The sequence below is a fragment of the Caenorhabditis remanei genome, chromosome V (assembly GCF_010183535.1).
Source record: "Caenorhabditis remanei strain PX506 chromosome V, whole genome shotgun sequence".
NCBI classification, from domain to species: domain Eukaryota; kingdom Metazoa; phylum Nematoda; class Chromadorea; order Rhabditida; family Rhabditidae; genus Caenorhabditis; species Caenorhabditis remanei.
The window spans coordinates 5,898,683-5,914,342 of NC_071332.1; the positions used below are offsets into that span (position 1 = coordinate 5,898,683).

General features: G+C 40.8%; 1 protein-coding gene across 1 annotated transcript; it reads left to right on the forward strand.

Moving 5' to 3' along the window:
* Positions 1 to 550: 550 nt before the first annotated feature.
* On the forward strand, positions 551 to 8,796 carry GCK72_017577 (uncharacterized protein; the record flags this gene model as incomplete). Its single annotated transcript, XM_053732152.1, has 11 exons — positions 551 to 738; positions 835 to 980; positions 1,027 to 1,223; positions 1,885 to 2,118; positions 4,018 to 4,224; positions 4,308 to 4,335; positions 4,671 to 4,867; positions 5,529 to 5,762; positions 7,662 to 7,868; positions 8,554 to 8,641; positions 8,705 to 8,796. 11 exons carry the CDS (start codon positions 551 to 553, stop codon positions 8,794 to 8,796), a joined length of 1,818 nt encoding a protein of 605 aa, XP_053581065.1.
* Positions 8,797 to 15,660: the final 6,864 nt, after the last annotated feature.

A 15,660-nucleotide genomic window follows, 5' to 3' on the forward strand; every position in this document is an offset into this window, starting at 1 on the left:
ATGAAAAAGTTCAGAAAGTTGTCAAAAATACTCTATTTTAGCAATACGAATTCTTTTGCAATTTGCAGTTTTCAGTGAAAATTAGTCAATTTTATTAGGTTTTGTTAGTAATTCCATAGTTCCAAATGTTTGATATTTTATACAAAAAGTCTTGCTCTATCGTTTTTTTCACTTGACAAAATGTTGTCAAGTGAAAAACGAGATACAAGCCGTGGAAATTGATAACTTTGAAATTTTTTCAGAAAATCCCTAACTTTGAGAAGATGATACAAAGCCGAATAATGTTTAACTATTTCAAATTTTTAGTATGACAAAATATAAATATAGAACTACGTTCTAGTAGTTGACAATTTTTTTGTAGAGGGCACCCGAAAAGAGTTATAGTCCGGCAAACATAAGAATGACTGCGGCTCTTTAGAAAAAAGTTGCTCAAAAAAGTTGTAAACTACAAAAAATGTAGAGCCAGACTTTTTCTATATCACGACTTTTCTACAAAACACGAGTTTATAAGACTATCTCACATATACATTTCAGCTCATTCACATAACCCATGAACAAATTAGCAGAATGTCATGGAAAAGAGAGTTTCTTCGAGAATCGGTTCATTTTTCAAGTGACATCTCATATTATCTCATCGATATTTCTACCCGTAAACTGCTGGGGCATCTATTGTATTGCGAAGAAGACACCGAAATCGATGAAGCCAGTGAAGATGTATTTGCTCAATTTGCATATTTGGTAAGAGAAATTGATATCGGACAGGTTTGATCTAACACCCTTATCTTACATATATCTAGAGATGATTAGCGCGTTTTCCAATTTCTCATTTTTAAGGTCTACCCTATTCGACTTAATGTGTGGTTCTCTTATCACTCCATTCTTCTTTTTCCCATCTCTTTCCGGCTCTCCGAGTGGATTTTTAACAGATATCGGAATCCCAACTCTTGTCCAGATTTGTCTAACCTTTTGTATTTTTGGAGGTACGACTACTCTTCTTCATTTTCAATCTCTTCTCCCACCCTTCAGGACTCTGCAGCGCCATCATCTTCGTTTTCGAGAATCGTCAATACGTCCTCTGTGAGAACACAAATAAATTCCGTTTGGAGAATAACAGTACTCGAGTCGTCTACTACTCATTTGTTCTAGCATATTGTTGTCTATCAATCTATCCGTTTTCCTGGAATATCCCAGAGCAGAAAACCGCAAAGTTGAGGATTTTAGGGGTAAGTCTGTTGTTGGTGTGTCTGTTTGTCCAGATGTTCAGATGATGGTTTCTAAAAGTTAAAAATAGCTAGAGAGTCATTTCAAGACGTTTTGAAAGTGTTCTGAAACCCTAGGATTACGGTAGATACAGTACCGGTCAAAAGGTTGTAAACTTTGGTCATTTTCAGTTAAAATTGTCCAACTTTCAGCCATGGTAATTTCTGATTATCTCATCAAGTAGATTTGTAATGCATCATACAGATTAAAGGTAGAACTCCATTTTTGTGGTTGACAACGTTTTTGTACAGACACTCCCTAGAGAGTTATGGTCATTTCAAGAAGAGAGCTCAAAAATTGCACTATTTTGCACTGAAATGGGTCGATTTTAGGGATAAATTACTTTTTCGATATATAACTTGCTAGGGAGTGTCCGTACAAAAAAGTTGTCAACTACAAAAATGGAGCTCTACCTTTGATCTGTATAATTCATCAAAAACCTAATTGATGGGGCAATCAGTATTATCATGACACACTCTCAAAGTTGGACAATTTCAACTGAAAACGGCCAAAGTTCGTATCTTTTCGACCGGTACTGTACTTGTATCACTATTTAAGTTACAGTACTCATATCTTCAGTTTCTAAAAACGCCAACGACACCCCAGATCCTCAACATTTTCCAGATAATCCCCTGCCCTCATCCAGAATTCTTCTCCGACAACACCTACGTCTTCAAGGGGCCTGAAGATACCGCAGCATTTGGATACTTCGGATTGTGCTTCACAATTTTTCTAGCTTCTCAAATTTCTTTCTTCGGCGGAAACTGTTTTTATATGTTATACGCATTTGATCATGTAACGCTGTCCGCATATTCGAAAAGGTTGCAACGCAAGTTTTTCATCACTATTTGTATTCAGGTAAGTTAGACTGGGGAAAACTCGCTCTATTGATGAGATTGTGTCTCGAATCCCAACCTTATCATTAGAGCGCACTTGCCAGACTTCCGTCTTCCAATGAACACCTCTCTAATTTCAGATCTTTATCCCAATGTGGGTCGTCGTCCTCCCACTTTCCTATTTTCTTGGCAGTCTATTCACTGGTTATTACAGCCAACCACTCAACAACCTCACCTCAATTTTTTTCACTTCTCATGGATTCATCTCAACCATTTGCCTTCTATTCATGAATCCCCCGTACCGAGAAGCCACTTTCGACCTATTCATACTCCTAATCTCGATGTGTTCCCCTAGTTTCAAAAATAGACTAATCGAGAGTAATCGTCCAGGGAAAACGAGCTTCGTAGTGTCCACTGTTTCCAGATAATCCGCACTAAAATTTGAATAAATTGTGTTTTGTCTCTTCTGGTTAGCTCTCAGAAAAGCTCTCAAAAAATCACAAGATTTATAATTATACCTTTTAAAAAGAAGGAAAGGGGTAAACTATAATCAATGACTAATTGGACGCACAAGATTTCCAGATATTTCTCATTTCAAAAGTGATTCTGATTTATTCCCCGAGTTTCGATAGAGCGCAGTTAAGCCTGAATTGATATCTGGGTATTCACGTGAATTCCAAATGTTGGAACGAACGTTCCGCTTGATGACTTTTTTGAGATATTTCATCTAATGATAATTCAAATGATCAGCTCGTTCGAGTGGATCTCACCGTGAATGTTTGAAATTTATTGACGTTGGAACTTTAGATTTTTGAACAATTTGGGCACAAAACTCGTTGAGAACAATATATTTTGGGTAGTGGCACATATGAGAAACTTGACAACATTATTGATGGTTTGTAGAGCAAACCTTTTGTAACCTCCCTACCGAAATCAATGTTACTCACACAGATCTCGACTTTTGTGTTGTTTATTTTGCTTTAAGTTTTCCAGAACATTGATTAAAAATTTACATTTTGCTTCTTACTCCTGTTACCAAAAGTGATCATTCGGAACATTTTCAGCTGAATGATTCCTAAAATCAGGGAAGTAATTTGAAAGGAATCCCTCGTTTCTATCACTTCATGGTTCAAAAGTTTTCAAGAAACGCTCGTTGGCATTTTAAGTCATTTTTTTGGACTCTCATTATTGTAACGGTTTTATGAAGTTTTGCAATAATAGTGATGTGTTTTATTGTACTAAAAGATCATGCTGATTCAAAAATCTTTTTCAAAGTTTTCCGTTTAGTAATTGAAAGTCTATCACGATGTCAGACTATACCATTGACTCATATAGAGACAAACCTAGATCTTCATGTTTGTGGTGGACAGATCTTGATTTGATTTTCAAGAAGTTAACCATCCCGTTATATAATCTAAAAGTTTCTGAGTTCAGCTATGTACACTTTGACAGTAATCTATTCTTAGCAACTTAGTTCATTTACTGTTTTTACTCATACACTTTTTCAGTAAACTCCCTTTTTCATAATACAACGTCAATGAAAGAATACCCTTGACAATTATAAAAAAAAATAATGTTGTGACGGAAAGGAAGGAGGAGATAAATTTAGAAGAGGAACACAGTAAACAATTTTCCATCAGAATATATTCGAATGCCTTGAGCCCCAAGGTTTTTCGATTTGATTTTTGTAGTATCATTATATTATTTTACTCACGGCCAGACATCACGTACTCATTGAATTCATAAAGGGCGAATCTTTGAAATTGGACTTTGGTTTAGATCCTCTTTCCTTGATTTTCTCATTGTCTTATTTTCATTTCCTCCTATCTGTTTTTGATAAATACTTCTTTCTCTGTTCTGTCTTTAATACAACATTTCTGTTTGTCTATGATATTTTTAGCTTTTTTCTTTCTAATTTCAGCCATCATTCGACAAAAACGAAATGATCGAGTTGCTGAAAGATATAATCCAATGTCTTGCATTAAGCATCTCAATTGTGTTGAACTCAGTTCTCACTTATTTGATTATGACAAAATCGAATTCCAAGATGGGTTCTTACAAGTATATCATGATGTATTTATCACTATCAGCGCTTTGTTATTCAATTTTAGGATTGATTGTTAGACCGGTAAGTTGGGAGGGTAGAAAACTTTATTAAACAAATTTCGATCTTCCTTTTTGTAGTAGACAACTTTTAGATAACTCTTCTAGAATCTGAGATATAGCATGGCAACTGAAGGTATAGGGAGTACATTCCGAAGTTGTTACGGATTTTAGTCCGACTTCGTCTTTCTCTATAATCTTACAGAAAACATGTTTAAACAGTTGTAAACTACAAAAATGAAGAACTGAATATGATTCTTTTTAATACTAAAAAAGTGTTTTGATTCCGCGACATTTTGCTCTGAAAAATGGTAATGACAGTTGATCACACTTTCCTTGATCTACAAGTCTTCTAGAAGGTTTCGTACAAGAAAGTTGCCAACTACATAAATGAAAATCAAGATTCAAACAAACTCATATTCAAACTTTGAGACATCTTCTTCATTTTCAATCTCTTCTCCCACCCTTCAGGACTCTGCAGCGCCATCATCTTCGTTTTCGAGAATCGTCAATACGTCCTCTGTGAGAACACAAATAAATTCCGTTTGGAGAATAACAGTACTCGAGTCGTCTACTACTCATTTGTTCTAGCATATTGTTGTCTATCAATCTATCCGTTTTCCTGGAATATCCCAGAGCAGAAAACCGCAAAGTTGAGGATTTTAGGGGTAAGTCTGTTGTTGGTGTGTCTGTTTGTCCAGATGTTCAGATGATGGTTTCTAAAAGTTAAAAATAACTAGAGAGTCATTTCAAGACGTTTTGAAAGTGTTCTGAAACCCTAGGATTACGGTAGATACAGTACCGGTCAAAAGGTTGTAAACTTTGGTCATTTTCAGTTAAAATTGTCCAACTTTCAGCCATGGTAATTTCTGATTATCTCATCAAGTAGATTTGTAATGCATCATACAGATTAAAGGTAGAACTCCATTTTTGTGGTTGACAACGTTTTTGTACAGACACTCCCTAGAGAGTTATGGTCATTTCAAGAAGAGAGCTCAAAAATTGCACTATTTTGCACTGAAATGGGTCGATTTTAGGGATAAATTACTTTTTCGATATATAACTTGCTAGGGAGTGTCCGTACAAAAAAGTTGTCAACTACAAAAATGGAGCTCTACCTTTGATCTGTATAATTCATCAAAAACCTAATTGATGGGGCAATCAGTATTATCATGACACACTCTCAAAGTTGGACAATTTCAACTGAAAACGGCCAAAGTTCGTATCTTTTCGACCGGTACTGTACTTGTATCACTATTTAAGTTACAGTACTCATATCTTCAGTTTCTAAAAACGCCAACGACACCCCAGATTCTCAACATTTTCCAGATAATCCCCTGCCCTCATCCAGAATTCTTCTCCGACAACACCTACGTCTTCAAGGGGCCTGAAGATACCGCAGCATTTGGATACTTCGGATTGTGCTTCACAATTTTTCTAGCTTCTCAAATTTCTTTCTTCGGCGGAAACTGTTTTTATATGTTATACGCATTTGATCATGTAACGCTGTCCGCATATTCGAAAAGGTTGCAACGCAAGTTTTTCATCACTATTTGTATTCAGGTAAGTTAGACTGGGGAAAACTCGCTCTATTGATGAGATTGTGTCTCGAATCCCAACCTTATCATTAGAGCGCACTTGCCAGACTTCCGTCTTCCAATGAACACCTCTCTAATTTCAGATCTTTATCCCAATGTGGGTCGTCGTCCTCCCACTTTCCTATTTTCTTGGCAGTCTATTCACTGGTTATTACAGCCAACCACTCAACAACCTCACCTCAATTTTTTTCACTTCTCATGGATTCATCTCAACCATTTGCCTTCTATTCATGAATCCCCCGTACCGAGAAGCCACTTTCGACCTATTCATACTCCTAATCTCGATGTGTTCCCCTAGTTTCAAAAATAGACTAATCGAGAGTAATCGTCCAGGGAAAACGAGCTTCGTAGTGTCCACTGTTTCCAGATAATCCGCACTAAAATTTGAATAAATTGTGTTTTGTCTCTTCTGGTTAGCTCTCAGAAAAGCTCTCAAAAAATCACAAGATTTATAATTATACCTTTTAAAAAGAAGGAAAGGGGTAAACTATAATCAATGACTAATTGGACGCACAAGATTTCCAGATATTTCTCATTTCAAAAGTGATTCTGATTTATTCCCCGAGTTTCGATAGAGCGCAGTTAAGCCTGAATTGATATCTGGGTATTCACGTGAATTCCAAATGTTGGAACGAACGTTCCGCTTGATGACTTTTTTGAGATATTTCATCTAATGATAATTCAAATGATCAGCTCGTTCGAGTGGATCTCACCGTGAATGTTTGAAATTTATTGACGTTGGAACTTTAGATTTTTGAACAATTTGGGCACAAAACTCGTTGAGAACAATATATTTTGGGTAGTGGCACATATGAGAAACTTGACAACATTATTGATGGTTTGTAGAGCAAACCTTTTGTAACCTCCCTACCGAAATCAATGTTACTCACACAGATCTCGACTTTTGTGTTGTTTATTTTGCTTTAAGTTTTCCAGAACATTGATTAAAAATTTACATTTTGCTTCTTACTCCTGTTACCAAAAGTGATCATTCGGAACATTTTCAGCTGAATGATTCCTAAAATCAGGGAAGTAATTTGAAAGGAATCCCTCGTTTCTATCACTTCATGGTTCAAAAGTTTTCAAGAAACGCTCGTTGGCATTTTAAGTCATTTTTTTGGACTCTCATTATTGTAACGGTTTTATGAAGTTTTGCAATAATAGTGATGTGTTTTATTGTACTAAAAGATCATGCTGATTCAAAAATCTTTTTCAAAGTTTTCCGTTTAGTAATTGAAAGTCTATCACGATGTCAGACTATACCATTGACTCATATAGAGACAAACCTAGATCTTCATGTTTGTGGTGGACAGATCTTGATTTGATTTTCAAGAAGTTAACCATCCCGTTATATAATCTAAAAGTTTCTGAGTTCAGCTATGTACACTTTGACAGTAATCTATTCTTAGCAACTTAGTTCATTTACTGTTTTTACTCATACCCTTTTTCAGTAAACTCCCTTTTTCATAATACAACGTCAATGAAAGAATACCCTTGACAATTATAAAAAAAAATAATGTTGTGACGGAAAGGAAGGAGGAGATAAATTTAGAAGAGGAACACAGTAAACAATTTTCCATCAGAATATATTCGAATGCCTTGAGCCCCAAGGTTTTTCGATTTGATTTTTGTAGTATCATTATATTATTTTACTCACGGCCAGACATCACGTACTCATTGAATTCATAAAGGGCGAATCTTTGAAATTGGACTTTGGTTTAGATCCTCTTTCCTTGATTTTCTCATTGTCTTATTTTCATTTCCTCCTATCTGTTTTTGATAAATACTTCTTTCTCTGTTCTGTCTTTAATACAACATTTCTGTTTGTCTATGATATTTTTAGCTTTTTTCTTTCTAATTTCAGCCATCATTCGACAAAAACGAAATGATCGAGTTGCTGAAAGATATAATCCAATGTCTTGCATTAAGCATCTCAATTGTGTTGAACTCAGTTCTCACTTATTTGATTATGACAAAATCGAATTCCAAGATGGGTTCTTACAAGTATATCATGATGTATTTATCACTATCAGCGCTTTGTTATTCAATTTTAGGATTGATTGTTAGACCGGTAAGTTGGGAGGGTAGAAAACTTTATTAAACAAATTTCGATCTTCCTTTTTGTAGTAGACAACTTTTAGATAACTCTTCTAGAATCTGAGATATAGCATGGCAACTGAAGGTATAGGGAGTACATTCCGAAGTTGTTACGGATTTTAGTCCGACTTCGTCTTTCTCTATAATCTTACAGAAAACATGTTTAAACAGTTGTAAACTACAAAAATGAAGAACTGAATATGATTCTTTTTAATACTAAAAAAGTGTTTTGATTCCGCGACATTTTGCTCTGAAAAATGGTAATGACAGTTGATCACACTTTCCTTGATCTACAAGTCTTCTAGAAGGTTTCGTACAAGAAAGTTGCCAACTACATAAATGAAAATCAAGATTCAAACAAACTCATATTCAAACTTTGAGACATCTTCTTCTTTTTCGTACCCAAAACGGGTTCTCAAAATTGACAGCTTTCCGCGCCTTAGGCGCCCCAGACTTCTAGGCTTGTCTACCTATTATTCAGAACACCTCATTACGTAGGTATCTTCCCCTTCTAAGAAAAAGACCCAAATAATTTCTGTCAAACTCAGACGTCTGGTTCAAAAGTTTTCAGAAAATTTCTAAACTTTGGTGTCTACGAGCACTTTAAGAACATCACATCATTATTTTTCAGTAACCCCTCAATTTTTATTTATTTTCAGGATCTTCTATCATACAGCTCGTGTTTTGCTGTTTATGTGAAAAACTCGAGTTCGTTTTTCAGTCCTGATGTCATGATTTACCTCATGTGTGAGTGGTTATTTATATCTTTTGAGATATAAATATCAAGTCTAATGAATTCTGTCTTTTCAGCATTCATCTGTGCATTCTATTTCTTCTTCGCTTCCCTTATAGCTGTTCATTTCGTTTATCGGTACAATGCACTAAAGAGTTGCCAGTGGTAAGGTACCCCCATAACCCCTTATTCTTCGAGACATCACATCAAATACGCAACGACACTCCGCTCATGTTCCGCTCGTCCACCGTAACCTCAGCGCGCCGATTTACGTGGGCGTGTAGTCCACGTGGATTATAAATTATTCTTGAGCCCGGTTGGCTAGTTTCAGTTAGTTTTCTGCGTTTTATCGCTGGTTTTGATTGATTTTATCGTGTACAATTGTCGTGTCATTATTAATTCTTGCAATAAAGAGTATTTTATTGTAAGAAAGCGTGTTTTGTTGTCGTATTTTATAAGAAACCCGACCACCCCGTATTCGTACGAGGGCTACTTGGGGGCCGAACTGTGGTTATTGATTTTTCGTTGTTTTTTCCTTGTTTTTCGTAAAGTTTTTGGATTCTTCTGGTCTGAATAGACAGAAGACAGCTGAAAATTCTACCGGTTTATTGATTTTTCGTTTGAATAGACGAAAAAGCAATTTACTGGTTGTCGACTGTTTCTGGCGTTGCAAACGGAGAAACTTGGAGGAAACATCGGAAGAATTAAAACAATCTCGTCGATTGGATGATCGACGATTAGTAAACAAGGGTTGAATAAAGACTTTGTTTACAGACGACAAAATGGGCGACAGGATGGACGACGATTTGGAGAGAAGTATGGCGAGTGGGGACGACAAGGTGAGCATGGGTGCCGTGCAAATGAGTTTGGCGGAGAGAAGAAAAAGAACTGTGGGGTTCGCGAATTTTCTCGCCACCGTCGGTCAGGTGGAAGAAGAAGTGCAGCAGCTGTTGAAAACCATGACGGTGGTCAGTTCAAGACAAGTTGACGTCGTGCAGGGGCCGTGGAGGAAGTTCCGCAAGGAGTTGACGGAGAGGTTCAAGGAGTTGGACGAAGATAAATGGCCAAGAGCGGTGATGCGTATTATGCGCGAAAGTGGCTTGGAGTCTTTGGGGGAGTTGAAGAACAAGTGCGAAAAGACGGGGGGCGGTGGTGAAGGAAACGTGGGCAATGTGGGGGAAGAAAAATGGCTGGAAGAGATAGAAGGCATCAAAAATGAAAACCGTTTGTTGCAGGTGGCATGGAACGAAGAACGGGAAGGGATGGCACGCCGAATTCAAGAACTGGAGAGGGAGAAGGAACAAATGATGCAGAAGGCGAAGAGACTGGAGAAGTTGGCTAAGGAGGAGAAGAAAGCCGCGGAGTCGATGAAGGCGAACTTACAATTTGTTCAAGGTAAGACAACGGAGAAACTAAGCGAAAGAACCGCGAGTTTGCAGGAGGACTCGAAGAATGCCGGCAAGCGCTCAAGAACAAGTTCGAGCAGCAGCACCGCACGATACTGGAGTCTAGAAAACCAGAAAGGTAAGCTGCCGCCGGTGGAAAACGGGGAAGATTGGGAGGATAAAGTGAAACAATGGTCTAGCGAAAGAAGAGGAAGCGTGGGGATGAAAGAAAACGGTTGGGAGAGAGGAAGTGTGAATGCGGGTAGCCAAGCGATGGAAAGCGAGGTGCAGGGAATGGTGCAATGCATGAGTAGAATGATGAAGGCGTCGGCGTTGCCGGAACCGAAGGTGTTTGACGGGAAGGGAGACTTCAAAGAGTTTAAGAGAGCGTTCCTCCTCAAATATAACCAGGTCACGGATACCGATGACGAATTGGTGGCGATTCTCGAAGAGAAATTCCTGGGAGGTGCAGCGAAAAGCTTGTTCAAAACACTGCCAAAGCGGTACGAGAGATCGATCAAATCCTTGTTCGAGGAATTTGAGATGAAATTGCGGAAGAGACAAGGAGATAGTAAAGCAGAGGCGCTGAACGAGTTCGAGGGGTTGAGAAAGCACCCGAATCAGAAAATGTGGGAATATCTGGTGGAGGTGGAGAAGTGGTCGAAGAAGGCGTTTGCAGAAGCGGGAGCGGTTACGCTTTCACAGCTGCGAACAACAAAACTGATGATGGCGGCGAGAAGAGACGACACACTCCACAAGATGCTAGTCATGAAACGACTGGAACTACCGTTGGAAGACCAGTATGAACACCTGAAGGATATAGTGCTGCAACAGGAGAACGAGAAGCGACGAGATTACGGGTGGAGAAGAGGAACTGTAGGAGGGTATAAGGAGAGAGAGGGCGGTAATGAGAAGGATAGAGGAGACAACTCGCGGATCGGTGGGAAAGAGGATGAAGGGGGAAGACGAAAGGAGGGTTTTAAGATAAAATGCTTCAAATGCGGAGGTATCGGGCATATGTCGAGACAATGTACGTCGAAGCCGGTCCAGGAAGTGGCGATGAAGAAGGTGGTAGGAGATACGGAGAAAACAGTCGTGGGAGCGGAAGCAGCGGAGGTCGTAGAGGTGTTGGGGCAGAAGAAGAGGATGGTGATAGATAGTGGAGCAGTAGTGTCGGTAGTCTCCAAGTCGGCTTGGGAGGCCTTAAAAGCAGGTTGTCAGCAGTGGGAAAGTGAGGTGGAAATGCTGGGGAAACCAGATTTCACAATCGTTAACGCGTCGAAGGGAAGTATGCCAGTTTGCGAACAGATCAGGTTGCCGATTTTAGTAAGAGGTAGAAGAGCAGTGGTGGTGTTCCAAGTGGTGGAAAACGAAGCAGAAGTCTTCTTGCTAGGAACGAATGCGTTCGAGAGCATTGGAGTAGAACTGAAGTGGAAGGCGGAACGAGCGGTGGCTCGGGCCGCAGAAAAGTTGAGAGTTCCCCCGCAAAGTTGTGCACAGCTTTTGTTGAAAACGGAAGTCGACTTGGGAGAGCAAGTCCTGTTAGAATCGAAAGAAGAATGTGTCCCAACAAGCTTGTGCGCTAAGAATGAGAACGGATGTTTGACAGTGGTGGTGTCCAACTGGAAGGATGAGCCTTTGCTAATTAAGAAGAACCAAGTAATGGGAGTAGTAGTGCGAGAGTGGAAGCTGCAGAATAGTGGGGAATATAAGGAGGTGAATATGATGGATTTGGACAGAAAGATGGGGCTGAAAGGGAATGCCAGAGTGGAAGAGGTGCTCGGAATCTTGAAGGAAAATGGGGAAATTCCGGAGGGAATGATTCCAAAAATCCTACAGGAATACAGTGATGTGTTTGCGGTAGAGGAGAGTGAATTGACACAAACCGATATGGCGAAGTGTGGGATAGAGCTGCAGGAAGAAAAGCCGATAAGACAAAAGTGTCGACCAGTGCCGTTAGCTCTGCACGACAAGCTGAAAGCAATGTTGAAGGATATGGAGAAGAGACGAGTGATCAAGAAGTGCCGATCACCTTGGGCGAGCCCGGTGGTCCTCGTGAAGAAAAAGGATGGAAGTATCCGAATGTGTGTGGATTACAGAAAGCTCAATGCAGTGATAAAGTTGAACGCACATCCGCTTCCGCATATCGAGTCGACACTGCAAGCCTTGGGTAGAAAGAAGTGGTTCACTACTCTGGATTTGATGGCGGGATATTGGCAGATTCCGATGGAGGAGGAGTCGAAGGAAAAGACCGCGTTCACGGTGCTGAATGAACAATATCAGTTCGAAGTCATGCCGTTCGGGTTAGCTACGAGCCCGGCGATATTTCAAGAAGCGATGGAGCAAGTACTGGGGGAATGGATTGGAAAGTCCGTTTTCGTGTACATCGACGATATCTTGATTGCGAGTGAATCGATGGAAGAACATGCTGCGGATCTGGCTAAAGTGCTGAGAAGGATAAGAGATTGTGGGTTGAAGCTGAAAGCCCAGAAGTGCAAGATAGCGCAGAAGTCGGTGGAATACTTGGGGCATGTTATTGATGAGTTAGGAGTGAGAACGGATGGGAAGAAGGTGGAAAAAGTGGAGAATTTTCCAATCCCAAAAGATCGGGTGGAGCTGCATTCTTTCCTCGGGCTTTGCACATACTACAGAAACTTCGTGATGAATTTCTCATCGATTGCGGCGCCGTTGACACCGCCGACTTCACCAAAAGTTGCATGGAGATGGACGTCAGAACAACAGGAAGCATTTGAGGAGTTGAAAAGGAGGATGACAAGTGCGCCGGTGTTGGCACAGCCAGATATAGAGGCGGCAAGAAGTTTCGAGAGACCGTTCTGCATTTTCACAGATGCGTCGGGGTATGGAATCGGAGCAGTATTAGCTCAAGTGGGATTGGACGGGAAAGTGCATCCTATTGCATTTGCGTCTAAGGCGTTGACTCCAGCTGAGAAGAACTATCACGTCAGTGATAAGGAGGCATTGGCGGTATTATTTGCCACAAGAAGATTCAAACACTTCATTTTCGGGTGTCCGACTACAGTATTCACGGACCACCAACCATTGACAAGTCTGTTCAAAGGAAAGAAGTTGGCGGATAGATTGCTAAGATGGTCAATGGAGATGCAGGACTTTGCGTTAAATATTGTTTACCTGAAAGGAAAAGCTAATCCGGTAGCAGACGCATTGTCAAGAGGAGGGGCACAAGAAATTGAAGAGATGAAAGAAGTACATGAGCAAGCTAGGATGGAAGTGGTACGGGTGGTGAATGAGGTGTCGGTGGTGGAGAAAGAAGATACGGCTAAACGCAGTTGGAAAGAGACGTTGGAGAAGGACGAGAAATGGAGGGGGATCATCAGAAAATTGGAGAAAGGGGAACAAGACGGGATGGTAGAAGTTCCAGGAGAAGGAAAAAGAGATCTCAGCGAGTTTATGATGGTTGGGGACGAGTTGATGTTGGTGACTAAGTATGGGGCGACACTGAAAGTGGTTCCAGAGGAGAAGCGTAAGGAAGTGTTCCAAGAGGCGCACGGGGGAATATTCGGAGGACACTGGAGTCCGGAGAAAGTCGGAGCAATGCTGGAAAAGAGGGTTTGGTGGCCGCGAATGAGGGCGTGGATTGGGAAATGGTCCAAGGAATGTCAACAATGTCTATGCAGTAATGCTAAACAGATATTGACAGCACCATTGACAGCAATAGAAACGAGTGAACCGCTGGAAATTGTGGCGCTTGATTTGTTGGATTTGGGAAGGAGCGCTCACGGGAATCGATATGTATTGACCATAGTCGATCTGTTCAGTAGATACGCGGGAGTGTGCGCGATTCCGGACAAGTCGGCTGAGACAGTGGCAAAGGCTTTTGTTGAGAATTGGTTGCTGAAAGAAGGAAGGGTCCCGAAGGCTATATTGACGGATCAGGGACTGGAGTTCGCGAATGCAACTTTCGAAAAAGTCGCAAAAATGTCGAATATTAAGCTCATAAGGACAAAAGGATACAACTCAAGGATGAATGGGGCAGTGGAAAGGTTCAACAGAACAATTCAGACGGTCTTGAAAAAGATTACGGTTATTCCAGCGGAGTGGGACGAGAAGCTGCCATATGCTGTTTTTGCATATAATTCATGTCGTCATGACGCAACGGGGGAAAGTCCACATTACTTGATGTACGGAAGGGATGCGAGAATTCCGATGAAGGCAGATGCGGAGGAATTGGTGGGACGCTATCAGGTTGACACGGACGAGTACAAGTTCAGACATGCGGAGCAGATGAACAGTGCGCAGGAAGAGGCCAGAGCGCACATAAAGAGGGAACAAGAGGACGCGAAACGATATTTCGATAAGAAGCACGGAGTGCATAAAATCAGATATCCAGTAGTGGGAGACAGGGTGCTTATAAAGAGTCCATCGGAAAAGATAGGGACAAAGAATGCAAAGCTGCGAAATGAGTGGCAAGGGATGTATCGGGTGTTGAAAACAACAGAAAATTCAGCGGAGGTTATTCCAATTGTAGGAGGGAAAGAGAAGATCTGGGTGCCATGGGAACATGTCAGGAAAGTGCCGATTGAGGTGCCAGAAATGAGTGTGAAGGCTAAAACAAGAAGAGGGAAACGAGGTGTTCGAGAGAGTGGGGAGAGCGGGGTTCATGAAATAAGAAACATAGAAATCAGTGTTGAAAACATGAATTCTTTCAGGAACTTCGTGATCAACGGATGCGACTGCAAATTTGGTCCGTGCCACGTGAAGCTGGATGAGCAGAGTTGCCGGACACTAGAGGAAGCGGCCAATTTATTGGTCATGCGTAACAAGCAGATACGTGGTGCTGATGGTCATATGATGATGCATTCGGCTATGGTGCGAAAGGAGGTGGGAGAGCCGGAAAAGGTGGAGGCACTCAAGATGTTCGCAAAGGAATGTTCAATGGTTGCGAAAGCAATCATGAATAGTACGATTCAAGAGAAGGAGTGGAAGGCTGCTGCTGAAGAAGTCAAGAAAGAAGTGGAGGAGCGATTGAAGCCAAAGAAGACGGTTATTCGCGAACCTGAGATACTCATTGGACCGAGAATGGGCATCAAAGGCAAGAGACTTCTGGAAATGAGAGAAGCGAATGCAGACGGATGGGTCGACAAGTATGATTTCGAACAAGTCCAAACGGCGGTGTTCCTGTTGACTCTGACCACGGACGAAGAAAAGAATAAAAGAACTGGAGACGTCATCGATAAACTCGCAAGAGAAGTCAAGGAATTGGTTGTCTGTCCATTTCGAATGGATTGTACTTTTGCCGAGGTTCCATTGGTGACTGAAACATGGAAGAGGACACTCATGACTTCCGCAAATGCCATATGGATTGAACCGATGAAAAGTGTGGGCGCAAAGCAAATGCCAATGATAACGACAGCGCCGGAACGTTTCAAGACTGCAAAGGAGTTGGCGGACTTCCTAGAAGCCGTGATGCCGAGCGGTGGAATCGTCGAGATGCTGAGGAAGGATCTGGAAAAGGAGCCGCCATCGAAAAGAAGCCGTCCGAGTCATCAGTGAACGGTCAGCAATATAACTAATTGTGTTTTGTTGGGTTTTAATAATATTGTGTTAAATTAGAGTAGAATTTGTACGTCTCTTAAAGAGTTGTTTATTAATGTTTGTTTGTTAGGGTG